At 54.7% G+C, this 26,408-nt stretch overlaps 8 protein-coding genes across 8 annotated transcripts; 4 read left to right on the top strand and 4 right to left on the bottom strand.

The window, feature by feature from the left end:
- Window positions 1-769: 769 nt before the first annotated feature.
- CDEST_08779 (Putative BSD domain-containing protein) lies at window positions 770-2,565 on the top strand. Its single transcript, XM_062924938.1, has 3 exons — window positions 770-1,107; window positions 1,162-1,876; window positions 1,930-2,565. Exons 1-3 carry the CDS (start codon window positions 910-912, stop codon window positions 2,394-2,396), a joined length of 1,380 nt encoding a protein of 459 aa, XP_062780989.1. The 5' UTR covers window positions 770-909; the 3' UTR covers window positions 2,397-2,565.
- A 7-nt stretch (window positions 2,566-2,572) lies between these two features.
- On the bottom strand, window positions 2,573-3,254 carry CDEST_08780 (Putative pre-rRNA-processing protein TSR2; the record flags this gene model as incomplete). The annotated part of the gene is made up of 2 exons (XM_062924939.1): window positions 2,573-3,156; window positions 3,218-3,254. The coding sequence occupies 2 exons, from the start codon at window positions 3,252-3,254 to the stop codon at window positions 2,573-2,575; spliced, it is 621 nt and encodes a 206-aa protein (XP_062780990.1).
- Window positions 3,255-3,799: 545 nt separating this feature from the next.
- On the top strand, window positions 3,800-6,785 carry CDEST_08781 (Putative alpha/beta hydrolase-3). Its single transcript, XM_062924940.1, has 3 exons — window positions 3,800-4,000; window positions 4,125-5,159; window positions 5,206-6,785. Exons 1-3 carry the CDS (start codon window positions 3,923-3,925, stop codon window positions 6,712-6,714), a joined length of 2,622 nt encoding a protein of 873 aa, XP_062780991.1. The 5' UTR covers window positions 3,800-3,922; the 3' UTR covers window positions 6,715-6,785.
- A 10-nt stretch (window positions 6,786-6,795) lies between these two features.
- Window positions 6,796-7,584, bottom strand: CDEST_08782 (Putative large ribosomal subunit protein mL41). The gene is made up of 2 exons (XM_062924941.1): window positions 7,222-7,584; window positions 6,796-7,130 (listed from the first exon to the last, which is right to left on the bottom strand). The coding sequence occupies exons 1-2, from the start codon at window positions 7,411-7,413 to the stop codon at window positions 7,011-7,013; spliced, it is 312 nt and encodes a 103-aa protein (XP_062780992.1). The 5' UTR covers window positions 7,414-7,584; the 3' UTR covers window positions 6,796-7,010.
- A 1,720-nt stretch (window positions 7,585-9,304) lies between these two features.
- On the bottom strand, window positions 9,305-11,655 carry CDEST_08783 (Putative cation efflux protein; the record flags this gene model as incomplete). Its single annotated transcript, XM_062924942.1, has 9 exons — window positions 9,305-9,575; window positions 9,636-9,714; window positions 9,769-10,183; window positions 10,244-10,399; window positions 10,456-10,530; window positions 10,593-10,670; window positions 10,735-10,761; window positions 10,818-11,371; window positions 11,610-11,655. The coding sequence occupies 9 exons, from the start codon at window positions 11,653-11,655 to the stop codon at window positions 9,464-9,466; spliced, it is 1,542 nt and encodes a 513-aa protein (XP_062780993.1). The 3' UTR covers window positions 9,305-9,463.
- Window positions 11,656-12,651: 996 nt separating this feature from the next.
- CDEST_08784 (Putative zinc/iron permease) lies at window positions 12,652-16,695 on the top strand. The gene is made up of 6 exons (XM_062924943.1): window positions 12,652-13,851; window positions 13,925-14,675; window positions 14,819-14,934; window positions 14,992-15,863; window positions 15,913-16,040; window positions 16,094-16,695. Exons 2-6 carry the CDS (start codon window positions 14,585-14,587, stop codon window positions 16,126-16,128), a joined length of 1,242 nt encoding a protein of 413 aa, XP_062780994.1. The 5' UTR covers window positions 12,652-13,851; window positions 13,925-14,584; the 3' UTR covers window positions 16,129-16,695.
- A 2,728-nt stretch (window positions 16,696-19,423) lies between these two features.
- On the bottom strand, window positions 19,424-22,943 carry CDEST_08785 (Putative glycoside hydrolase, family 3, glycoside hydrolase family 3 domain, immunoglobulin). The gene is made up of 7 exons (XM_062924944.1): window positions 21,907-22,943; window positions 21,601-21,844; window positions 21,248-21,548; window positions 21,120-21,200; window positions 20,722-21,063; window positions 20,041-20,670; window positions 19,424-19,979 (listed from the first exon to the last, which is right to left on the bottom strand). The coding sequence occupies exons 1-7, from the start codon at window positions 22,262-22,264 to the stop codon at window positions 19,602-19,604; spliced, it is 2,334 nt and encodes a 777-aa protein (XP_062780995.1). The 5' UTR covers window positions 22,265-22,943; the 3' UTR covers window positions 19,424-19,601.
- A 369-nt stretch (window positions 22,944-23,312) lies between these two features.
- Window positions 23,313-26,252, top strand: CDEST_08786 (Putative glycoside hydrolase family 31, galactose mutarotase-like domain superfamily). The gene is made up of 2 exons (XM_062924945.1): window positions 23,313-23,910; window positions 23,983-26,252. Exons 1-2 carry the CDS (start codon window positions 23,737-23,739, stop codon window positions 26,098-26,100), a joined length of 2,292 nt encoding a protein of 763 aa, XP_062780996.1. The 5' UTR covers window positions 23,313-23,736; the 3' UTR covers window positions 26,101-26,252.
- Window positions 26,253-26,408: the final 156 nt, after the last annotated feature.

Raw genomic sequence — 26,408 nt, forward strand, 5'->3', positions numbered from 1 at the left:
AAGAGGCTTGATCCTGTGCGTTTGTCCAAACGGATGCAAATAGTCGCCAGGTGTCGAGAGTGTGAACCACCGATCTTTTTGTTCTATTTTAGTAAATATGATGGTATCATGCAGATCGGCAGTGAGTTGACAAATGAATAACTCTTGCTGTTGTGTATAGTCTCCAATCATCCGATGAGAAGGGCACGCAACCACCCTTATCGAGAGGGTGAGTGACCCCGTATCACTTGCCATTCGAAGGGAGGACGCCAGCTATCTGCTTCATGACCATCCGTCGTGTATCGGTGTTTTTGTGGCTAGGTGATCGGGATGAGCGTCTCACAAGCTGCCGGCTGCTCGAAGTATCGGTGTCATCCGCCCTCACTAAGGCATGTGTTGAGCCGACTCGAGGTCGTTTGCAGGCCCCGTGGTGCAGGGACAGAAACCAGCCCGTCCGCCCATGGCCCAGCCCTTTTTTTTTTAAAAAAAAAAAATAATTCTTTTCAATTTTCAATTATTCTCACCCGCACTTGTCGAAAATTTCCGACTGGCTTTTTGCTTCCTGTCTTCGAGGGATGGACATTGGAATGGCAGATGCAAACAGCAGAGCGATTTTCCATTCCTCGGTGCAACAAATAGCAGTTTCCGGCAGCGGTCGAGTTGGTTCCCCACCCTGGGACAGGTACAGACTGCTGCCGACGGTAGCTAGATACCTAAGTACGGTATCCCCGCATTGACCACTCCTCCTGTCAGGGGGCAAAGGCAGCCTCATGTCAGAAGCCAAACATCATTCGTCCGCCGGCCTCGACATCTCGCGATATCCGCTTCAACCCTACACCCGCCTGCCAGCCTATCCAGCCGCGCAACGGCCCTCTGAAAAATACCGGATAACACCATAGTCGAACAGAGCGCATATTCATCCGCGCTGCGATGGATCTGGCTTACGATTACATTCAGGAAAGCTCGCTCCCTAAGGATGCCGACAAGAAGACGGGCGACACCAAAGACTCTAATCCCGATCAGCCGCAACATTCGCTCAATGATGAACTCCAGGAGGCGTACAAGGCCATATCCTCTAGCGCTTGGGGCATGCGAATAGGTGGTTTCTTGGGAAATGCCGTGAAGCAGGTAAGAAATCGTGGCAAAACTCCCAAGGGAGCAGGCCGGCTAATCCGACGCCAGGGACAAGTAGTCTACAAGGAAGCCTCCAAGGAAGTTACCGAACTCGGCGGAGACGCTGCCAAGGGCTTCACGTCCATCATCAGCCGCACGCGATCGCTGACCGTCAACACGGCGCAAGGAGAATCTTCTGGGGACAAGGGCAAGGAGACCGACAGCCAGACGACGCCGACCAAGACTCGAGACCAGGCATCGGACGAGGAGGCTATGAGCAGTTCGGAGAACTATTTGGCTAGGCTCCGCTCTGAGGCTGCCAAACGGCTCAAAGACTTGCAAAAGGCCGAAGACGCCGCCGACGAGGCTCTCCTTCGTTTCGGCACCAACATTAGCAACTTCCTTAAAGAGGCGGTCAGCATCGCGCCGCCTTCGGATTCCAACAACCAAGGAAGCACCGTTATGTTTGAAAGCAAGGATGCACAAGGGAAACGCGTCATTCATACTTCGCGGCAGGACGCCCAGCTGCACGTCATACACACGAGCACCGAGGGCTTCGCAAAGGACCCCGCGACGGAGGAATTCACTATATGGGCCAAGGCTTTTGACGTTGAGAAGAAGACGGCTGAGATAAGCGACGACTTGAACAAATACCCCGAACTGCGAGCGACGATGGAGAAGCTTGTGCCCGATCAGGTTCCTTATGCTGAATTCTGGAAGAGATACTACTTTCTTAGACACGGTCTCGAGGCCGCCGAGACCCGACGACGTGACTTGCTCAAGGGTGAGTGCCGCAGCCCAGAATTGCCAAACAAGTCTCAGCTAACGGATAAACAGCTGCATCTGCCGAAGACGAAGTTGGTTGGGACGACGATTCTGAGGACGAGGCTGCCCCTGCTCCGACTTCTGCCCCGACTTCTGCCCCGACTTCTGCCCCGACTGCTGCTCCTGCTGCTCCTGCTACTGCTACTGCTACTGCTACTGCTACTGCTACTGCTTCTGCTTCTACTTCCACTGCCCCTGCTGCCTCTGCCCCTACATCTGCCCCTGGTCCTTCTCCCAAGGCCGAGCAGAAGCAAGTGCGTCCCGCGTCGGCCGAATCCTCCACCACGATCCAGCCCCCCACACAGACCTCCAGCCTCAAACCTGCCGCCGAGTCCCGTAAGTCGAACGACGAGAAGTCCCAGGCCGACAGCGACACAAGCTACGATGTTGTGGGTGCCACATCCGGTGTGCCCAGCCAGGCTCCCAATAGCCCCAAGGATTCCCGCAAGGCCGACGATAGCGACGACGACTGGGAGTAAGCTGGCGTGGTTGCTTTGCTTCTTTTTTGCTGGCTGGCGTTGGTTGGGTTTGGTTGAACCTTTTCGGCTCGAATGGCAGCTCTTAATTTGCGGACATCTGTACATCAGCCGTGGCTCGTAGTGCACCGGTTTTCTTTGTGACCAAGTCGGATTCTCTTCTCTCGCGCTCGGGTTATTTATTTCTTCTTCCTCGTGACTGTGGTGAATCCGTCCTCGTCCACCTCTGGTTCCGGCTTTTCCCTGGGCGCACGAACGAGCTGCGGGGCGTCATCCATGTCGACGTCATCATCCTCATCGTCCTCGCTATCGTCCTCCCAGTCGGTCTCCTGGTCGCCGCCCTCAACTTTCTTGTAAAGCCCCTCAACCTTGGCGCCCTTGCGGCTTTCCCACTTCTTGCGGAGGCTGTCAACGACGTCCAAGTTGCCTTTGGCTATGTCTCCCCTCAGCTTGATGATCTGCTCGGCGACGTCGAAGCCGGTCTCATCGTCGACGTGGACCTCGAACTCGTCCAGCATGACCTGCAGCAGCATGGTCTCGACGTACTCGGTGTCAGGCTCTTCAGGGGCGTTGGCGGCGGGGACGGCCTGACCGTTTGTGATCTTGGAGTACGCGGGGAAGGCCTCGGCGACCGCGCCGGCGAACCAGTCTCTCTTGTCGGCTGAGTCTGGGCCGCCCCAGTGGTTCTGTACGGCGAGGGATAGGGCCGGCCACATGTGCAGCGACAGGGCAACGGCCTGCTCGAAAGCCGACTGGCAGGCCTCTGGAGGAGATGTTAGCATCGTGCAACCTTGATCTTTCAAGGGCCGGGCATGTGGACTTGCCTGCTGTGACGTGGCTGGAAGATCCCGTGGTTGCCATATTGAATCAACTGGTGTATGCTGTTTCGCGGGGTTCTTGGAGGGGCAGTTTTTTTCTCTCCTTCTGGCAGTGACAGTGCTTCCAAAATCACAATCACAATTTTCCCCCCTCTCGACTGACTGTGCGTGCGACACAAAAAACTGTATCAAGGACTGTGCGGAGGCTCCCGGTGGTCCCGCTTTTCTGGTCCCGGCAGGGTCTTCTGAAATTGGGCTATTGAATTCTTTAGAGGCTACAGTGGATACAGAGTAAAGAGATGCTGAACAACTGCACTTACTGCAATGCATGATGAAGTTTCAAAACGAGGCAAAAGGGAATTCCGAGATACCCCCATTGGTCCGAGACATAATTCCATGCAAATGTCAGTTCTGATCGAAGCCTTGGGTTTGCCAAAAGGTCTTGGGCTGCTGATCAGACGGCGCGGACATTGCCCTCCACTTGGGCGCTGCAGTGATGTCATCAGTTCCCTATTCCGGCAGTGAGCTCTGGGGGAGTTTCAGGGTCGTATTTCCTCTGTGCTCCTCCCACGACGTGATGGCCTGTTCACAACCCACAGGGGCCGTCCATCGTTCGGAGAGCTTCAAAAAGGCTCGCGTGCCCGCCGTCCGCCGCCGACGACGGGGAGAGCTGCATTTTCTGTCGCTAGCTTCGTCCGAACGTGACCGACCATGAATCCGTTGAAGCTCAACACCACTTCGGTGTCATTGGCCGTCACGCCAACCGTTGTATCCACCCTCTTCTCACATGTGAGTCCCTTGGACCCCTATTCCGGGTCCTCCTCCCCAGCTTTCCCGGGTCTGTCGTTGCAGAAAACGTGATGCAACCCAGAAAATACGATGTGCAACGTATGGACAACTGATTTTTGACCAGTACCTCAATCGCAAGGGTACAAAGCAGCGGCCCGACGCCCATTTGTCCTACGACGAGGGCCTGCACCTTGTCCGGTCGTTCCTCGAGTTCGCTTCCCAGCACACCGTCGAGGAACTGCAGGCGTTCACGGCCCAATGGGTCCCGCATCCGCAATGGGTCAAGGTCGAGGATGCCGAGATCCCCGAAACACATATTGAAAGGTCCGCCGGACTGATCGAGGCACAACTGGGGCCCGCTGGTGTTCGGGCTGTTGGCGGATGCAAATGGTGGACATGGCGAAGGCCGCAGAGCCCGCTCAAGGCCGAATGGGTGGAGATGCGCGCCGACTATCACGAACGCAAGAAGAACGGTGGCGCGACCAAGAGAGTCATGCTCTACATCCATGGAGGCGCCTACTTCTTCGGCAGCGTTGACGAGCACCGCTACCAGATGCAGCGGCACGCGCGCAAGCTGAAGGCGAGAGTATTTGCGCCGCGTTATCGACTGGCGCCGCAGTTCCCTTTTCCTTGCGGTTTGCAGGACTGCTTGGCCGCCTATCTCTATTTGCTTACGGTTCAGGATCCCACAACTATTGTGCTGGCCGGCGATTCAGCCGGTGGCGGAATGGTCTTGTCGATCCTGTGCGTTTTAAGAGATCAGGGCATCCCACTTCCGGCCGGAGCTGTTCTCATCAGTCCCTGGGTCGACCTCACCCACTCCTTTCCCAGTGTCTCTGGCGACAATGAACTCGACTACATTCCGTCTTGTGGCTTCCATCACAAGCCATCCAGAGCGTGGCCACCCCCAAATGAAGACGATATGGAGATGATGAGGGAGCAGGCTATCAAGGCACGAGCGGGCAAGGAGAAGAGCGCCACAAAACTCAACACCCTTGAGAAGAAGCAGGCTGCACCCATCGCACTGGATGAAGAACACGGAGCCCCTGGACCGGAGGGCAGTCCAGAATCTTCGGATAATGCAGATCCTCTCAAAACTGCATTGCAAATCTCTGTCACTATCAACGGGGAGCTGGTCACGGTCAAGGATCAGATCCAGGTAGGTTCTCTTTGCTCTCGCTTCCGGATACTGCTGACAGTTCCAGATGTACACGACGAACGCGCTGCTATCGCACCCGCTGGTCAGCCCTGTGATGCAACCGACTCTGGGTGGACTGCCTCCGTTATTGATCATGGTTGGGGGTGGTGAAGTCCTTCGCGATGAGCAGGTCTACCTTGCACACAAGTGTGCTAACCCAGCCAAGTATCCGCCACCCGGCCTTGACGAAGCAGGCCTGGCCCAGATGAAGCAGTACAAGCCTACGGATGTACAACTCCAGGTCTGGGATGACCTTTGTCACGTAGCCCCAACTCTTAGTTTCACCCGACCCGCTAAACACATGTATCGAGCGGCTGCGCAGTTTGGCGCCTGGGCCCTCGCGAGGGCGCAACAGACAGAGATTGAAATTTTGGATGATGACGATATCTCTCAGATTTCAAGCTCAGCCTCTGATTCGGAAAGCCCTCGGCAAGACCAGACTGAAAACCCATCCCCTCTGGAACAGGTCGGTAAAGCCGGCATGCCGTTGCCGCCTTTCAAAAAGCACATGATTAGACAAAGAATTACAACTAACGGCGTCGTCCATGATCTTGCCCCTGAATCGGAACTGCCAGGCTGCGTCATGAGTTCCGAACAGGTCGGTGTCGTTAAGGGAACCCCGGTCAGACGATGGCTCGACGCCAAAGCCCAGTTCGACAAAAAATTTTCAAGTGCCAAAGCCAAGGTGCACAAGGGTATCATCAAAGATCTTGCGGATGGTTACATAGATTTTGGCGACGGCGAGAAACCACCACCTACCGCCTTGGCGGGACGAAGGAAAGCATCGGACGAGTTGATTGACAGAAAAAAAACAAAGAGCCTTGGGCTGGCTCTATGGTCGCTTTGGGGCTCAAAGCATGATGAGACGACAATGGAAAGGGAAAAGAAGGCAGATTCGGACGCAAAGACATCGGCGTCTCAGGTTTCGCCGAGAGGTGGCGAGGGGGCCAGACCTTTTCAGGATGTTGGGGACCAGCAACCGGCATCGGTTGGATCGCCCGGTAGCAAGAGGCGGATCGTCATTGACGAGAATCAGATATCGCAGACATCTGACTCCCAGGTTGAAGTCTCTCGGGCCACAGAAGTAGAAGAGACTCCGGTGGCTGCTCTGATCGAGATGAGGAAGGAACAGGAGAAGCAAAACGAGGAGGCCGCCAGTGCCGCCGGCCGCTTGAGTCCTGACTTCGTGCCTGGGACTGGCGTCGCCGGCAAGCGGCCATTCCTCGATGGCATCGCCTTGCCCTTCAGCCTGGGCAAAAAAGACGCGGAGACAGCGAGCATGGTAACTCTCATGTCCGGAGGCGACAGTCGGCCTATCAGTCCCATGCCGCCAATGAGCCGAACAGACACTTCGGACTTCAACGAGGCATCTGCTTCTGAGGCCACTACGCAGGTCGCCGAGGCCGAACACACCCGGCCCCCGCTCGACAACTTTGTCACGGCGGCAGAGGATTTCCCTCTAACGAAGGGCAAGGGCAAAGAAGTTACCAACGGAAACATTGAGCAGCCTGCGTAATTGTGTACAAAGACAGCCAATACCCCAGATTCGTGATCGTAGTGTATTTTGATCGATGTTCTTCTTTTCTTCGGTTTGGCTTTTTGAGAACCATATGCTTTTGAATGCTTCCCGTTTTAAGTGAATGTTTTACATATTGTTACAGTGTCGAGGGTATATACAGCTCTTGTAAACTCTTTCCGGGGCTCGCATTTACCCCCCGATCATGTTTGGTTCAATTCCAATTGATGCTTGTCGCTGAGAGGCGATCCTCTTCGCTCTCTTCCTGTACCGTTTCCTTCGTCACCAGATCCCTCTTAGTCGAGACCGTTCTGCTGCTTCCAGGTGTCGAGGTAGAGCTGGGGGCTGCGGGGACCCTCTTTCGTTGGGTAAGTGCCCTTCATGGGGCGGACGGCCTCGGAGACGAAGGGCGTAAGCTGAAGTGTTGGGGATGTGTCAGCAATTGAGTCTTCGTATCTGTTCGCGAAGCCTAAGGCACACGGGAGGAGCCCTCCCAAAATGACCAACCTTGGTGTCCTTCAAGCCCTTGGGCACGACGTACGTCCGCACCTTGTGCCACTCGATGACGTATCCACCGTACTTTGTGTGCCGACCCATGGCTCCCGTGCGATTTCCCTTGTAGAAGCCCTTATTGACGTCCTTCGTTGTCAGGCGCAGATGCTTGTACTTGAGCACCTGGAGGATGGGAGAGGGTCTCATCGTGGGCGGGTTTTTGTCGGGGACGAGACCCGGCGATTCGATTGTGATGGTCTGAGTCGATGAGGTATGTTTCGGTCAGCTGACCGGTCGTCGCTGGGGGAAGGGTGGCAAGTCTGTGGGTTCGTAGGGGTTCGTCGTCGTCGTCGTCGCCTTTCTCGCAGGCTTGGGAGACTATTGATGGTTCGAGTGTATGGCCTGTCCCCGGAAATTTTGGCAATTGCGCCGGATTAATAGTTGGTCCTTTTGCCGACGCCCACACCTGACCAAGTCCCGGCGCAAACGGAGGGAACGTGCACGGCCGGAGTCACGGACCCGGCGACCCATATTTTGGTCTCAGCGCCGTGGCGTGCTGGGTCCGAGAGTCAGGAACGCATGGAAAGGGTTGAAAAAGGTGATATCAGAGTGAAACATCCCTCATTCGACGAAGTTGAAGCCAGTTTGCTTCGAACCGATAATTGCAGGCCACTACATGACACTTAGAGCTTTCTCAAGTTAAGAAAGGTCCCAAGAAGCGCAAGCATGTGGTTTCACTATTTGAGTAAAGAATGGATGACTTGGAGTATATTATCTGCATCACTCTCACTAAGTGTTGGTAATTTTGATTCAATTGACTGGTCTTGATATGCAGTTCTGAGTGTTCATGCCGCACCGCGCCAAGCTCCCAGTTGTCCGTCCACTGATTGGCTTCTTGTGATCCTTTCACAATATCTGGCAGGCAACTGCCAGAGGCGGCAAGCAAGGCCCCGAAAGACTTCACAACTGCGTCCGTCGCCGAACGCAGCGACCCGCGTCTACCTAGGCCCCGTAGTTCAGCAGGATAAATCACCTGTAATAGGTGTGTTCTGTACTGTTTTTCAATATCAAAGCCAAATACTACTCATGCTGCAAGAGTTTATAATTCCTGCAATAGATAAATTAAACATCAATTCATTGAAGGAAATCATCTCTGACGTTGTTGCATTCAGAAACAACAGCAATCTTCTCTAAATCTATGTTATACATCCTGAATACAATCTAAGTAATTCTGTCATAACCTCGGGAATGGATACTATTTGGGACATGTCTTTGCTTCCTTTGTTTTCTATTGGTCTTTCCCATGACCAAGAATCCGAACTAGTTTTGTGAGCGAACGACCGGGTGTGAACCAACATGGCGACATCTCCCAACAGAGCAAAACCAACCCAAATCACAAGACAGAAACCGTCAGAATCAACTTCAACACATAACGGCAAAAAATGCCATAAATTGACGGATATGAATCGTACTCAGCATATTGCAACGCAGAGTCACGCCGAATATCCGAAACCCCCCAAATATCCATGAGTGGCCCCCACCAAGCCAAGGCTGAGGTTGTAGGGCAGAAAGACGCGTAGCTAAGCGTTTGAATACAGGGTGGGAATACGACATGCCAAACTGCTTGGCGGTGCCGTCTTATTCTGCCGCAGTCGCCAAGTCTGTCGCTCACCTCCTTGGCGACAACGGACGACAGAGTTTAGGCAAAGTCGCGACGCGAATAGCACACGCCAAGCGCCGCATGCCACGAAGAAAGCGACTACACCGCCCGCTTCCTGTCCTTTGACGACATCGCCATCGTGGTTGCAGAGGTATAAGCACTTCAGACAACTTTGAGGCTCGGGGCACGAACAACGACCCCTTGCGGACTGCTTTGCTGCTTTGCAGGCCTAACCATCACGTATTTTGACGGCGTTCTATCCACGTTCTTCTGCGGAAGACACCATCTGCCGTCCCCACATTCGTTTCACGGCTTGCCAAATCCGCTGGAGTAGCTATGCCACTGCATGTCATTTTGGCTCCATAAATGTAGCCGAATCGTCCCGTCTGTCCCCGTTCGTTCCCATTTACCCAAGTCGAAGAAAAGAAGCATCTTTGTCAACACATCTTTCTGTCATGGCATTGGGCATGGTGATAACACAGATTATGTAACATTACGACCCAAACGCCAAGGGGCTTGTCCCTCCCTCATACCTTGTTTCCTTTTTATTACTCGCATTTTCCCTCTTCAACGTCCATCCCTTCCTCCCCAGCATGCTCAATTTTGGCTGCTGGAGATCTCGGCCTCACTCACGTGGACCGTGTTCTTCTTCGTTCTCAACAGAATATCCTTCAACGTTCTCTTGGGCTTTCTTGACTGTCTTTCATACCTGGTGTTGAAGTCTATGGTAAGAACACTAACCATGAAAAAATACTGGGGAATTACTTACAATGGCTTATGCTCTTCGTGGGGATCATGTGCCTCCGAGTAATCTACGTGGACGAATGCCCTCTCGACATCACCCAGTCCTGGTCAAAAACGTTAGATGTGCAACAAGTTGCACCGCCACCGAATAATCTTACCTTCGACCTTCCGTTGCAGGTCCTGTGCAACGTCATGAGAGATTTTCAGAGCAGTCGATTCGTCCATGACAACGTCGATTTCGACGTAGTACTTTTGTCCAGCATGGTATGCTCGGCACTGCCGGCGGTTAGGCGGCTCCAACACTCTCGGTGACAGGATGCTTACAGTATCGACTTTGAGGATCCGAGTGTCATGGGTCATTGCCATGTAGATCAGCTTGGAGACGAAATCCCTTGGTGCCGACTTGCCAACCAGAAGCCAGACCTGATCGAAAGCATTCGAAACCCAAGAAAACAGAATGAGCAGTGCGATACAGATGGCGCCGATGGGATCCAGATACCACACGAATCGGTCTCCGACAACAGACATGATCAGGCCAAAGCTGTTGACAACAATGTCATTGCGGTGATCGATCTATTGAGGGTTTCCCTTTTCAGCAGAACTCACTCACACAAGTGGGAGGGGTGGGCATACGAAGAAGACATGCACCGAGGGGTACTTTCGGTATGCGAAGCAGTACACCATCAAGGAGCCCTTGGCAAATATGGCGACGCCGACGATAACGATGGGCACAATGTGCAACTCTTCAGAGGTCCGTTGACCCTCGCCAAGGGCGCGGCCTGACTCGACCTGGGCTCCAGATCAGCGTCTCAAACGACCCAGTCACACGGCGCTTGGCAACTTACCAGAAGCTGAATGGCAACTGTGGTCATCAGAGCACAAAATAAGATGATACCTATTGTCTCGATCCTGGTTCGTCCCTATTATTCCCTCCCCTGTCAGACACTCGAATATGTCTCGCCAAGGTGTAGCGATAACTTACCACGGGATACTTGTATATACTCGGACGAGCCGCCATCCTCGACGTGATCAGCATAACAAAGGAAGAGACTAGATCCATCTGGGCACCGTATCATGGTCAACCTCTAAAGTAATGCCGCATCGGAGAGAAAGGGTCTACTAACGAAAGCGTCGGCTGCAGTGGCAAATAGCTGAATTACATTAGTCAACAAAGGCCAAGAGGACAAGATTTCCGGTGTGTATTTACCGATAGAGATCCGGTTGAGACGGCAGCATAGAGTTGGATGACAAACAGACAAAAGTTAGCTGTGAAGGAAGCATTGACGGCGAATTTGATTTTAGGGCCCATCCGCGCATCTTCGGCGACTTGTTGCCTTTCCTCGTCTTCGGCACCAAGAAACTGGTCAATGAGCACATTTTGTCTGTTGTAAAACTTCTTCAGCTTTCTCTTGTTACCCTTCGGATGTTCGATGGCCATCTGCTTTTTGGAGACATTGTCACGACGGTGTCGACCAAAGTCGTAGGGGTCCGGCCGGTAGGTATCAACGGCGGAAACATCTGCGTCGTCAACGTTGGAGTACGGTCCTTTGTATGAGGTTCCAACGATCTCGTTCTTGTTGACTGTGTTGTTCGAGGTGGACTCAAGCTGTTCTTCGGCAGCAAGCTCGCCGTCCGTGCCAGAAACTGGAGCTGTCGAGATGACGTCTGTATTGACTTCAAGGTGTTCGTTGAGTTCCTTGTTCGCCTCACCATTCGAATTACTTTCTAGGTGAGCGACAAAGTTTCCTTGGGCTGAGGCGGCTGGAGCGACGGTCAGTGAAGGCTACCTGGTCCGTTGTCAAGTGGGACAAAGCATTGGCAGGTGGTGGTCGGTTGGTAAGACAAGGCAAGCCGATGCGAGTGGCAGTGTTGCACGCCTTTGCGACTCGCGGGCTGTGATGAACTAGCTTCCGGGGAGGACAGGCGAGGCGAAGAGTGCTTGGTGGAAGAGAGGGCAAGGGGTGTGGCCAGAAAAGAGATTGAGCCGAAGCCCACGTACCAGAAGATGGGTGGCCGCCGTCCCGAGACTCGCGTGGAGCATGCATTTTTTTTGAGAATTATCAGGCTGGGTTCGTCCGTGGTGAATGGGAACAGAGAAGGAAGGCAGTGATGTGATTAGAAATTGGCAGTCATATATCTAACAATCATGGCTTCCTGCGTCCTCTTCTTGTCATGCCTCCTTCCCCCTCTAAGTCGTCCCGGGGGGAGGCAACCTGTTGCAGAGCCGGCCCCTTACATGCTCGACTTCAGAGGACAGTCGCAAGCTCACTACCAATGTGTGAATGGCGACCTTGGTGTAATGCATCCTAATGGGGCTGGAACGTGAGAGGGGAAACGAAACCCTGGATTGGCGGCAGAAAGATTCAAAGCTAGGAGGCTTCTCGCTCGTTTCCTGGTATTCTTACTCCACCGTTCGGCCATTTGACTGGTGATGATGATGATGATAGCGCACGAGGTTCGTTGCTCAGGAGGCATCTATTTGCGTCTTCCTGGCCGAGACAGGTGGTGTCGGGTTGACTTACAAGTGTAAGCGAGGGTACCGTCGCAGTCGGTAAGCAGAGTCGAGGGTGCAGAAGGCCACGTTGGGCGTGGCTCCGAGACAGAACGGCAGAGATGCCCCTGACGGTTAGAGCCACTGAGCGACAGAGTATGGCGTGAAAGCTGGGTCAGCGACCAATATCTGGCGAGGACGATCAGAAGGCGAACCGAGCGAGTAGAGCACCGATTGACCGAGGGCATGTTTCATAGCGGCGGCAGCCCCAGAATCCGCGTGGATGCAGCGAGACAAGAAGCGACGTCCATGCCGCCAAGAGTTTGGGGCTGTTACAGAGTGTAGACTTTGGTAGACACCTAGTTAAGTACCTAGGTACGGATACACCGGTGACTTGTGATGTATGCGTCCGTAGCACTGACATAGGGAGAGACTCGGGACAAGTTGCTCAATTGTTTCGACCCGGAGCAAGAATGGACGGCAACGAGACGCTGTCGCTCCACTTTTCCCTCGACTCCAACTTCTCTTCTTCAACTCAACTCCATTGTCCAGCTCGAATGCAACTATCGCTGGGATTTCATAGTTTCTTTTTTCCACCATCTCTAGCAATAACACGCGGCCTGCCTCCGGCTGGGCCTCATCATCTGTCATCTCAGACGTCGAGGGTTCCTCTTTTTCATCAACTTCTTGGCTCCCCAAGTTTTACTGGCCCTGGTCAGAAACCCTCCGTGCAGGACGATTGTCGAGTTCTCGGCATCAGACTGTCATCTCATCCCGCCAGTGGGCCCATTCAGAGTCATTCTGTTACCTGATCTTGTCAGCTTTCTGCCATTGAGCGTCAGCCTCCCCTACAAAGAACCCAGGCCTACGCCGTCGCGGTAACTGTTGCTTGTTGGGCAAATTTTACACTCGACAAATAGACCGACACAGATGATGCAGCGTGCGAGACTCTGGAGCAAGAAAGAAACCAGAGACGGCCCCAGAGGGCGAAGCGGACCGGGAAGCAGATTCGTCGAGACTCGGCAGGTGCCACGCAAAGACACTATCAATGGCCACGACGAAATGCCAATCACTTACAAAGAAAAAGGGGACAACTGTGTCATTGCTCTTGGCCCGACTCTTGGCTCTCGACGGCTGTGCCTATCCCGCCGCCTCTGAACCCAGTCTTCCCCGGCCCTCCGCCTCGCGTAGTCCCCTCCCCCACGCTTCTTTGTGGCTACCGTATCAAAAAGAAGCCTCACTAGACACCAGAGTCAAATCCAGTTAAGAATTCTCCGACGGGCGACCCTGGTGGTGAACCCCGGGAACCTCCCGTTTCACGCAACCCAAAATCTCCAAATGCCGGTCGGTTTCCACGACACGACCCCTTCGCGCTTGGCGGCGACCCGATAGAAGATCGACCGTCGTCTCGTTTTGGATATTGTCCATCATCAGCCATGATACCCATCATCATCAACTCTCTTCTTCGCCAAGCGCAACGAGTGTGAAGCTGGCAGACTCCAGATGGAGGAATGGACTAGCCAGCCAGCCATTCAGCTACTGCTGACCGTCGCATCTGTCGCCATTACACCGTCAATGGTTTCTTATCTGGTCAGGTCGAGCCGGGCTCTCAGACTCCCAGTCTTACCCTGACCGGCAAATCATGCTAGAAAGAACAACATCGGACCTGAATAGTGACCGGGGTGATCGATGCCAGAGACGACCTGGGTATCAGTCTGTCAGGCTCCGCAGCCACTTCAGCCGTTGTTGAGTTGGCCTCTCATCTCTCTTCCCCTTCCTCTTCGCCTCCCTTCCTCCTAACACCCCCCTCCCCGTGCACACAGCCATTCTTGGATATTCTTGAACCTTGTTCCCCTCAAGGTCCTCCCGCCTCCCGCTTCCCGCCAGGCGGACGCTAAGGTCACGTCCCCCCATCACGAACGCACCCAGGCTCATCCTCAGCTCTCTCCCACCCTTGGCAACGTCTTCTATTCCTGAGTCGGCTCGGCGGCACACGTTCCACTCACTGTCCCATGTCGACGTTTAATCTTGCCTCACCCGTTCTTACACGGGCAGCATTGGGCGGGCCATTACACACGAAGCATATTAAAGCGAGTCGAGCCCAGACTTCAACAACGCAATCTCTGCTCGCCACCAAAGCGTCTGTTTTCGTTCTATCCTTTCATCGTCCGTTACTTCCTTCCGTTTTTTCTCCATTCTCTTCTTGTCCGCTCCTTTTAACTCGCACTTTAAATACGACAGCGGGGACTTGATCAGGACTTTCGTCTGTTCTCTTACTGAAGCTGCGGGACAGCTTCTTATGTCCCCTTGTTTTAGTCGCCTTCATTTCGTAAATGAGCAGTTATCAGTAGGCGGCCCCGGATATTTTGGCTGCCTTTAACCTTCTCAAAATTCTTTCTCTTATATGTCAGGGTTGCCAACCAAGCAGCAGCCATTTTCACCCCTTCTTTCCCCCCAACATCAATTACCGTTTTTTAATCAAGATGGCCGAAGTTAAGGAGCCCAAGCCGCAATGCGGTGGTGGAAACAAAGCCGGCGACGAGTACGATGTCGGGCTGCACGTCGCAGGCCTCTGTAAGCTCGAACCAGAGGGCCCTTGTGGTACAAGGCAACTTGGCTAACTTGGTACAGTTTTGGTCTTGGCCTTTTCGATTTTTGGTACGCAGAACAAGCAATGGCAGACCTCGTGGGGCATCTTGCTAACATGATGAGTCCAGGTGCCGGATTTCCAGTGATGGCCAAGAAAGTTAAGTGGTTGAAGGTCCCTCCCAAGGTCTTCTTCGCATGCAAGCATTTCGGTACCGGTGTGCTTATTGCAACGGCGTTTGTTCATGTAAGTGGTTCATCATCCAGTACTGAGTTCAATGGGATAGCAGCTGACATGCCACAGCTTCTGCCAACCGCCTTTGGCAATCTCATGAACCCTTGCCTTCCGGACCTCTTCACTGACGATTACCCGCCGCTCCCCGGAGCTATCATGATGGCGTCCATGTTCATGCTGTTTACCATCGAGATGTGGATCAACGCCAAGATTGGAGGTCACTCCCACGGCGGTCCCACCGGAGATGTGATGCACTCGCATGCTCATGGCCCGGCGCCAGGCGCCCCTCCCCGCCCCCCACGATCCGGTCGCGACAGCTTCGACGCTGAGGCCGACAGCATCGATTTCGAGAAGAGAGTTGCACAGCGCGCATACGACGACGAGAAATCTCGCTTCCCCGCCTATGGGCCGCAACCCGCAAACACCCTGTCCGACTCCGATATGCCTCCTTGGTTTGTCGTCTTCTACGAGCAATACGTGCGCCAGCGCATGGAGATGATGAACATGATCCGCACTACCCAGGAGAAGCAAACTTCGTCGCAGGTCGCAGTGACGGAGGTAAAGCAGGAAGATCCGTTTTATGATGCAGAAGGTCAACAGGTTGACCCGGCTGTGTACCGCAAGATGTCTCTCAACATTACCATGCTTGAAGGTGGTATCTTATTCCACTCGGTGTTTGTTGGCATGACCATTTCCATCACCATTGACGGTTTCATCATCCTTCTCGTCGCTATCCTGTTCCATCAAATGTTCGAGGGTCTGGGTTTGGGTTCCCGTATTGCCGCCGTGCCGTACCCCAAGGGCAGCATCCGCCCATGGGTGTTGGTTGTAGCTTTCGGTACTACAGCCCCCATTGGACAAGCCATCGGACTGCTCACCAGAAGCTCCTACGATCCCGAGAGTGCCTTCGGCCTCATCATCGTCGGTGTATTCAACGCAATGTGTGTCTCATGTTCTGGCAGACCGTGGAGCTCAGCTAACATGAACAAGTTCCTCTGGCCTGCTTCTTTACGCCGCCCTGGTCGACCTTTTGGCTGAAGATTTCCTTTCCGAAGAGGCCAACCGCCTTCTCAGCAGCAAAGACAAGATCACTGCATTCTGCTACGTTCTTGCCGGAGGTCAGTCGGAATGTGACATCCTGTTCTTCTATTTGCTGGCTGACTCCTCTTAGCCGCTGGCATGTCGGTTGTCGGTATCTTCGCCTAAACCCATTGCAACACTACTAGGGAACTCTATCCCCTCGCCGTGTCTCTCGCGAGCGGGATCAAAACAGCACTGATCCAGCCGAGTCGCTAGATTTTCGACCTTGTCAGGACCACACAAGGACGTACAAACGTGTAACCACTTCCGTGTTCGACTGGACTTTGATAGCAGAGGATTAACGCTAGTTCACCAATGCTGCGCCAGATTTTGTCTCGCAGATTCAAGAGGGGACGGACTGTTTTGGATACCGACAGTAACCCTGACAAAATCTACCACATTCGTTATTTCTTTGCCACCGTCATTTTCAGCGCAGCCAACTGCCGGAAAATTGTACACTAGCAGTGATGTTGCAGTTCGTGGTCTTGTCCACACCCTAAACGCACACCAGCACAACAGGCGATATCATTAAGGAGGATCACCGGATCGGCTTACAAAGGCATTTCTATAGTATATTCTAATATTCAAGGGCATCCACCTTTTATGAGCGTCACGATGTAAAGACACGGACATGGACATCTTGTAAGATAGCAACCCCTGAAACAGAAAGAGCAAACCATCACTAGATTAGCCAATATCATGGCATGCTATCATACACACTTGCGAATTGTTCATACTTGAAATCAGCCTAATTTGAGTGTTGATTGATATATTGTTGTATGATAGAGTACTCCCACAATGATAGGACCACGAGGAGCAAGCCACGATGCCATTCAAACTTGATGGACAGAGCCGCACACGAAGCACAATGCAAGAATTGGGTAGCCGAATAAGGCTCGATTAGACTTTGTTCCCCAGACTCGTTGGCGTCTGAAATGTAGTGGTAGTCAGTGGTGCAGAAGTAGGGATCAATAGAAGCGGGAAAGACAACACAAGATGCCAAGGTGCCTCGGAATGAAGCATAATAACGGAAACCAATTGGGGGGAGGGTTTGCCGAGACCAACAACAAATGCGAAGCGACGTCAAGAAGGTGTTTGCGGGGGGTGATCGAACCATAGACTGACGACAGGCTTCGAAGCCCCAAAACTCTAGGTAGGTAGCTAGCAAGCATGCAGGAGCAAGCTAGTCATTCAAAATAAGGTTTTTTTTTTTGTTTTTTTTGAGGACTGGAGTTGCATTTCGTCACGAATGTCGACTTGCTAGTAGTTTCCGTGCATCGCTGCATACCTGTACAACCTCGAAGGGGAGAGGTGAGGAGGAGGGGGGGGGGGGGGGGGGTTGGCCTGAGTCGTTCGATTGCAACCATGCCACATATAAAGCTAATGCCACGGGCCGGCAGATTACTGAGCAGGGCAAAGGAGGGGGGGTTGCAGCAGTCATGATACCATGCAATGCTTGCTGGCTTGCTTGCAGAGCTTCCCGCGCGACTACTGCAAGGGTGGAGGGAGGCATACGCTGTACTATTCAATAATGAACCTTCGTGGAAACCGCAATATTTTGCCTTGCTCTGCATGTGGATCGGCACGACATGACATGTTGCCATGCTGGTGGTGGATGGTTGACCAGACCATGAAAGGGGGGGTACTACGGTGTCACTGGTGTGGCTATAAATAAGATTTCAGACAGTTTGAAGCAGCGGGGGCCAAAGCTCCAGACGAAAGGGGAGGGGGCTTGAAGATGGTTACATGAAGAACTGATGGATACAGAAGAGGCAGGGAGGCTGTTCCACACACGTAATTGCTTATAGAAGCATGGGCAAAGTCGCCGATGATGGTAAAGAAGGGTATTGGTGTTTCTAGAACTTTGGTTTCCCTCGTGTTTCCCGATGGCTCCATCTCGTCGTACTTGCACTGCACAGAATGCACGGGTCTCACGCACATATTTTCGCCTTGCCTTTGCATCACCTTTGCCTTTAGGTGTGGGACTGCAGGAGACGTAGGCACAGGCGTGCGGAACTTCGCGCCGAACGGGCTTTGCGGTATGGCTCTTCTTCGTCTGTTTGGTCGATTGCGTGACGAAGAGGACGTTTGCTGACAATGCGTGAAAGATAAACGAAAACCGAAACCAGCGGGAGGAGGAAACTATGAAATTGCCTTATCTGGCCCAGCATCACCAATCTTTTCCACACAGACCAATCTTTGGCTGGTTTATCTTCCCTTGCTGTTTGAAAAAACGAACGGGGAGGGTAAGCCATGACTTCAGACGTGACATGCAATATGAGCCGACATGGTGGAGGTCATTCCGGAAGAAACGGCCACGGTGCCAAGACTCATTCGTCATAACCAGCCAGGTCACCTTAATTGCCCATTTTGGACACGAGATTGTCCTGTGTGTGCCATGTGTGAGAGAAGAATGATGAGGCGAGCGAAACGTTCTGGCTACAGACATATGGACAGGAAAGAAACCATGATACGGCCGTGCACTTACATCCGTTGTTCGGCTCCTCTAGTGTTGCCGTTTTGAAACTTGTGGATTCATGTCGAGAGCCAGGCGAGAGGGACCCCAAGCTAATCTCGACAGAGAGCGGTTTCTTGGTTGCTATGGAATCGTGATACCGGAAGGTGGCACGGCAACTATTGTTGCCAGTTGCCACGGTATATCGTGAGCTGTCCAACCTAGCTCGTTCTTCCCGTTTAAGTAAGGCTATCATCCAACGTGAGAGACAGGGCGAGAGAGAGTGACAACGGAGGGATGGTGCGGTTCGGAGAGGTGAACTGGACATTTGGGGCGACATTGGGCTTGCAAGGGGAGAAAACAAAGCAGAAACTCGAACCGGGAGGTCATGACGCCGCTTGGACGTTGGGTCGTGGAGGGAGTGTGTGTGTATTCCTTCATTAAGGTCATGTCGGGCAAAACTTGCCTGACCCCTTCTTCTTCCTCTCGCTATCCCGTGGGGAAGGGGGGCTGGGACGAACTTGCGATATGATTTCCATTTCGGGGAAGTTGCTACAATTGATTCTACTGGAGAAAACTCAAACCCTTTTCGTAATTCAGATCCAATTAATCTATACGCAAGAAGAGGCTCGAAACAGTCATAGAGCCACGGTTCCTACAAACGCATATTCCATCGGCGAACGACTAGGCTCTCCGCAAAGCTTTGTGGAGGTGAGTTGCGCGATTCGTCAAGGCTGGTCGAATATGACGTACCGACCGGGAAAACAATAAAAAGCCTCGAGTGTTCTGATGTAAACAAGGCTGTCGACAAAGCTTACCATCGTCGGGGTGGTGTACACCGGCACACCAAGCGGTCTGAGAGTTCATAATCATCATCACGGACGTTGTTACCAAGCTAATTTGAGGTGGGGGGCGAGGAGGCCATACATTTGAAACAGAATTTCGATCAGCGAGTTTCTCTCGTTCGGCGTCAAAGACTTGTTCATATCATTCAAGCATTATGGATAAGTATCTACAGAGAAGGCGGCCAAAGCTGGCCCAAGGTTGTATCATCTTTGCCCAACCTTTGCACCTAGGTTCTCACCGTCTAGCTTGCAACTAAGAGACGGAACAGGCAGGCAGGCAAGAATAAACCTCTCCCATCCTAGACAACAGTCACGGTGACGTTGCCGCGGAAGTCGTCGCTGGAGGAGCCGACGAAGACGGTGAAGTCGCCGGGCTCGACGACGTACTGCAGCTTCTTGTCCCAAAGGCCCCAGGCGGAGACGGGCAGGTCGATGGAGACGTCGGCCGTCTCGCCGGCCTTGATGAAGACCTTCGAGAAGCCACGGAGCTCCTTGTTGGGCACGACGATGGACGAGATCAAGTCCTTGACGTAGACCTGAACGACCTCGGCGCCGTCACGAGTCGAGTTGTTGGTCACCTTGACGTTGAGAGTGACCGTATCGGTAGCGGAGACGGTCGACGAGGATACGCTGATGTCGGTGTAGTCGAAAGTGCTGTAGGAGAGGCCGTAACCGAACTATCAATCACATTAGAGGGGCCTTCTGACAATCCAAAGAACGTTTGGGGGCTTTGCTTACCTCGTACAGGGGCAGAGGAGTCGACAGAACGTAGTTGCTGCCGAAGACCAAGGTGCCGTTGGGATACTCCTTACCCGGGTTGGGCCAGGAGCGGGCCGAATTGAGGTAGTCGTAGTAGACGGGGGTGGTGCCAACGTCGTGGGGGAAGGCAACGGAGAGCTTGCCGGAGGGGTTAACGTTGCCGTACAGGATATCGGCCAACGCGTGGCCGCCCTCCTCGCCCTGGTAGAACATCTGCACCAGAGCGCCGGCCTCGTCTGAGATCCAGGGCTCGGTGATGGGCTTTCCGGAGCTGAAGATGACAACAGTGGGCTTGCCGGTATCAATGACGGCCTTGACGAGGCGGCCCATGGCGCCAACGAGCTTGAAGTCGTGGACGTCGATGTGCTCGCCAGTGGTGGCATTCAGGCCGGCCCACAGCTCGTCTTGGTCGCGAGACCATGTTCCGACGATGACGACAGCGACGTCGGCGGCCTCGGCGGCAGCAATGGCCTCGGGGAACCCAGACTCATCGTTGGACCAGCGCTCGGCACCCTTGGCATAGGTGACGGTGCCCTCAGTGGCTGCCCGGATACCGTCGAGGGGAGTGACCCCGCGCTCCATGGCGGTGTGGATGACATAGTCGCCGTACTAAGTTTTATTAGTTGTTTTGGTTGCGGCCTGCAATGGTTGTCAACTTACGTTGACGTAGCCGTGAGCCATGGGTCCGATGACAGCGACGTGGGCATCCTTCTTTAAGGGCAGTGTCTCGTTGTGGTTCTCCAGCAGAATTATGCTCTCGGCGTCAAGGTCGCGAGCAATCTTACGGTGCTCTTCGGTGTTGATGTAGTCGAAGAACTGGTCGTCGGGAACGGCGGTGTAGGGGTGCTCGAAGAGGCCCGACTTGAACTTGGCCCGAAGGACACGGGATACGGCCGTGTCGACAACGTCCTCGGGCAGGGTTCCGTTGGCGACGAGCTCAGGGATGTACTGAAAGCTGTAGCGGCCACCACCCATCTCGACGTCGTTGCCAGCAGGCAGGGTCTGAGAATGGTGTGAGCAAGGCTTGCAGGTCCAGGCATGATGGATCAAATACTTACGTTTAGGGTGATGCAAGCATCGTCAGTCTCTCCACAGACGAAGAAGGCGTTTGCCAGACGAGCGGTCCCGCCAGCATCGGACTGCATCTCGTTAGTCAACCTCGGGGTCAAGTGCCGGATCAACTCACGATGACGTAGTATTCGTAGCCCCATTCCTCGCGCAGGATCTCGGTCAGCAGGTGGTGGTCGGCCACAGTCGGGATGCCGTCGTAGGAGTTATAGGAAGACATGATGCTCCAGGCGTCGGCATCGAAGATGGCGCGCTTAAAGGGGGGGAGGTAGGTGGTGCGAAGCTCTCTGGGACCGCCATGGACGGGAGCCGTGTTGACACCCTGCTCAGGGGTAGCAAAAGCAGCAAAGTGCTTGACCATGGCGCATACGCCCTCCTCCTGGAGACCCTTGGTGTAGTGGTAGCCGTACTCGCCGACCCTGCAGCTTGTCAGTCTGGTTTGTTTGCTTGTGTGAAGTTGGAAGCACGTACAGGTAGGGGTCCTCGCCGTACGTCTCCTCGACACGGCCGAATCTCAGCTCACGGGCCAAATCAACTACCGGGGCAAAGATCTGATTAACACCAAGAGCCTTGGACTCGATGGCGATGACTCTGGCCATCTTCTCGACCAACTCAGGGTTCCACGAGCAGCCGTGTGCAATGGGCGAGTTGAAAATGGTGGCATTGAGGGCGAGGAAGCCATGAATACCCTCGCTCTGGATGAAGGCCGGGATACCTGGGAAGAGTCTCAGCATCTCAATTGTTCCAATTGATCCAATCGATCGCGTTCCTGCTCACCCAGCGTGGTGTTGTGCACAAGGTAGTCCTGGGCCAGCTTGGCTCCATACGAGACAGTTGAAAGGTTAGTGTAGAGACCAGTCCAGACGGAGTTGGCTCTGTACTCTGCAACCCAGGCCAGACCGGTCTCGTTGAAGCGGCCATCAGTCAGGTTGAGGTAGTCACGAATGTCGGCCTGGACCAATTGGGCAGTCTTCTCTTCAATAGTCATACGTCTGAGGAGGTCCGATACTCTGTCGTCAATGGTGGCATTGGGGTTCTTGTAGATGGGCGTGCAGGTGCCGTTCGTGTAGGTGCCGTTCTGGGCGGCAACTGTCGCGAACAGAAACGACGAGGCGAAAGCCAGAGAGAGCTTCATGATTCCTCGGTCTGGGTTCAGGTGAATGGAAGGCTAGGGGGCGTTCCGGCTACAGCTCAGAGCTCAAGAGAGGACGCGATTTCTGGGACATGACGCGCGCCGGCAGAGGGTATTAATACAGCTCTCGCTTGCGCAGCTGCCTCGAACCAGCATCACAGCGACATGATGCCATGGGCCAAGGAAACAAAGTAAACAGACGTAATTACATTGAGCAAACAGCCAACGAGGGAGAGAGCAACTTCTCCGCATCGATCATGAAGGCCCCTACCCCATCCAATTCGCACCCCAGTCCATCCAGAAAGGCAAATATCTGGAGCGATGTAACTGCCAATTTGCTCTCACAGCGGTCTTGTCTGGCATTCATTGGCTAGATGGACACGAATACCCCTGGCCGTTCCTGCACATGGCCTCTCGCAGACTGAAGCTGTGGCGGTGTCGGGGACCAGAAGGAGCGGACTGACGACAGACCCAGAGCTGCCGGACAGCTAATTAGGTGATGGACTTGCAGCAGGCCATTTCGAAGTGCATATCGGCTCGTGAAGCTGGTGGTGATGGGTGATTTCGCATGAGGGGAAGTGCAGTTTGGTGATGAGGAAGTTGGGGAAAAGCCCCTCTTCGGGTCTCCAGATCTGCAGGAGAGCGGCGGCAGGGGAGGGGGAGAGGGGGGCTAGGGTTCGCTTGCGGAGAGGGATGGGATGGTGGGGAAAGCGAGCGAATAGCTGGTGCTTGGCGAGTGGATCTCTTCTGGGCTCGTTTCCACCAATGATGGCGCGCGCGGCCCCAGCTGATCCGGACCCCGAGAACCGCTCAAATCCGACCAGTCCGGTTGAAGAAACGACTCGGTCGACAACTGCGCTAACGGGGCCGGAGACGGCAGGCTTACCCCACACCATGTCACCAATCGAGACGAGGGCGACAATGGTCAGTGGTCAATGACAATGGCACAACATTGAAAGTGGTGGATGGCCCCAGATCTCCGCAAGAACCAAGAGTGGTCTGCCTATCCTTTCCCCCCTCCCTCCCTCTGCCGATAAGTCCACGCTTACAGATACCGTCCCTCTCTCCTTTCTCTCCCTCTCTCTCCCGAGTCCTTCTCGCCAAACCCGCTCGCTCCAACACACCCGATCCTGCTCTATCGGGCCGCCCCCCGGGACCAATCGGGCAAACCCAATGGCTAAACATGAATCAGCGGCCTCGTGGTCGAGGCTCACTCCATTGCGGATACCGGCGGGATTGCGACGATGGGATTCGCTGACCGTGGCCCCGGCTGCGGGACTCTGCCGTGTGAGCACTCTCTGCGACGACTAATCCTCCGCGGCCCTCGTGCTCTCGCCGCGAAGCAATTGTCGTACAAGAGACCAGTTTCACTCGGGTTTTGAGCGGTTTCCCGGCTTGAATCGTGTCTTGACTCCCGACATCTCTGTTCGTCGTCTGTTGGTGCGCAAGATACCCCCTTTTATTCAACCTTTATCATGGTTCGCCTCCGCGATGGAATGTGGCTGCCTGCCGAGGGCACGGCGACGGAGTACGCAGAGGAGGTCTACTACACCACCGAGATCGATGGCGGCAAGGGCCTCAGCCTGCTGTGCCCAACGAGGAAGATCAAAACGCGCGGCCACACCTTGAACGCGAGCACCGTTACTCTTGTAAGTGAGCAAACATGCCAGCGAGGAAAGCACCTCGGATCCTTCCAAGTCCATTGCTGACCCCCGAGACAGGATATCAAAGCCGAGTTTGACGGCGTCATCTCAGTCGAGGCGACTCACTGGGCCGGCGCGCTCAACAAGGGTCCTCATTTTGAACTCTTCCCGGATGGTAGACCAGAGGTCGAGGCGCGGATCCAGAAGAGCGACAAGGGCACGACTTTATCCTCAGGCTCGCTGTCCGCAACCATCCACCCGGATTTTGACATACAGTTCCACAGCACCGATGGCTCCAAGCGGCTGACGTCCCTTGGAAGCCGAAGCGTCGGCCTGGCATACAACCCTGCGCCAAGCACGCCAATGCAGACCGGGGACATGCGCGACTTCAAGCACTACATGTTTACCCAGACCACGCTCGGCGTCGGAGAAACGATCCACGGCCTCGGTGAGAGATTCGGCGCCTACAACAAGGTCGGCCAGTCCATCTCCCTGTGGAATGCCGACGGCGGCACCTCCAGCGAGCAGGCCTACAAGAACGTCTCCTTCTGGCTTAGTTCCAAGGGCTACGGCGTCTTCATCGACACGCCTGGCAGGGTGGAGCTCGAGATCGGAAGCGAGCGTTGCAACCGCCTCCAGACCGTGGTCGAGGGCCAGAGGCTCAAGTGGTACATCATTTACGGCCCCACACCCAAGGACATCCTGAAGCGCTACACCACCCTCACGGGCAAGGCGGGCAAGGTGCCCAGCTGGAGTTTTGGGCTGTGGCTGACAACGAGCTTCACGACCAATTATGACGAGCAGACCGTCAACACATTTCTTGAGGGCATGAAGGCCCGCGGCTCCCCTGTCGATGTCTTCCACTACGACTGCTTCTGGATGAAGGCCTTCACGTGGACCGACTTCGTCTTCGACTCGGAGCGTTTCCCCGACCCCAAGGCGCAGATCGCCCGTCTCAAGGCGTCGGGCCTGTGCAAGAAGGTCTGCGTGTGGATCAATCCGTACATCGCCCAGCACGGTGAAGCCTTCAGGGAGGCGGCCGACAAGGGCTACCTCGTGAAGCGCAAGAACGGTGACGTCTGGCAGTGGGATCTCTGGCAGGCCGGCATGGGCCTGGTCGACTTCACGAACCCTGAGGCGTGCCGGTGGTACGAGGACAAGCTCAACACGCTCTTCGACCAGGGCGTCGACTCCATCAAGACGGACTTTGGTGAGCGCATCCCGACGCTCGACGTCGAGTGGCACGATAAGACGGTCGACCCCGTCAAGATGCACAACTACTACGCCTTTATCTACAACAAGGTCGTCTACGAGGCGCTCCAGAAGCGCTACGGCCAGAACGAGGCCGTCCTGTTCGCCAGGGCCGCTTGCGCCGGCACCCAGCGATTCCCGCTGCAGTGGGGCGGCGACTGCGAGTCCACGCCCGAAGCCATGGCCGAGTCGATCCGCGGCGGCCTCGGCCTGGGACTCAGCGGCTTCTCATTCTGGAGCTGCGACATTGGCGGCTTTGAGGGCTACCCGCCACCCTGGATCTATAAGCGCTGGGTGGCCATGGGCCTGCTCTGCAGCCACAGCCGGCTCCACGGCAGCAGCTCGTACCGCGTGCCGTGGGTTATCGACGACGACGATGCCGGAGATGAGGGCTGCTCGCGCACCCTGGCCAAGTGGACAGCGCTCAAGTCGCGCCTGATGCCGTACATATTCGCCGAGGCGCAGGCCGCTATCGAGCAAGGGATCCCCCTGTCCCTGCGCGCCATGTGCATCGAGTTCCCCGAGGACCCGACGTCCTGGTACCTCGACCGCCAGTTCATGCTGGGGCCTAGCATCCTGGCGGCCCCGATCTTTGACGAGTCTGGCGAGGTGGAGTTCTACCTGCCAACGGGGCGGTGGACGTCCTTCTTCTCGGGTGAGGTCCGCGACGGGCCTGGGTGGTTCAAGGAGACGCATGGGTTCGGTTCGCTGCCGCTCTACGTGCGCGAGAACACTGTGCTCGTCCTGGGCAGCGAAAAGGCTGTCGGCGCCGTGTACGACTACGTGCGGGACGTCGAGGTCAGGCTGTACCAGGTCAAGGGCGGCGCGAGGGCGACGGTCGTCGACAGTGAGGGCCAGGAGATCGGTGTGTTGGAGGTTGGCGAGGATGGCAAGCTCAAAGACACAGCGATCCTGAAGGGCGAGTTTACCGTCACCGAGGTTTGAGGAATCAGTACCACTTATTGGTTGCGTGTTGGTGCGGTTTGTCATGTTCATGAGTCTTTGAGGCTATCAGCATATCTAGGGTTAGATGGCTTAGAACCGGGATATTCGGGTTTTCATCCAGGGGTAACTCATACCAAGCAGCGGTCCCCCCAGACGTCATCGTGTTTCCCTCTTCCCGTTTCCTTTTTCTCGTCGCCATCTCTCGCCGAAGGGTCTTTCGGTCCGTCCCAGCAGAGGTTCCAGCCAACCGGGACCTGTCGGTTAGTCGGCTATTCCCAGATTCGCTGCCCACGGCAACGAGCGCAGAG

Source organism: Colletotrichum destructivum, chromosome 5, assembly GCF_034447905.1.
Source record: "Colletotrichum destructivum chromosome 5, complete sequence".
Classification (NCBI taxonomy): Eukaryota; Fungi; Ascomycota; class Sordariomycetes; order Glomerellales; family Glomerellaceae; genus Colletotrichum; species Colletotrichum destructivum.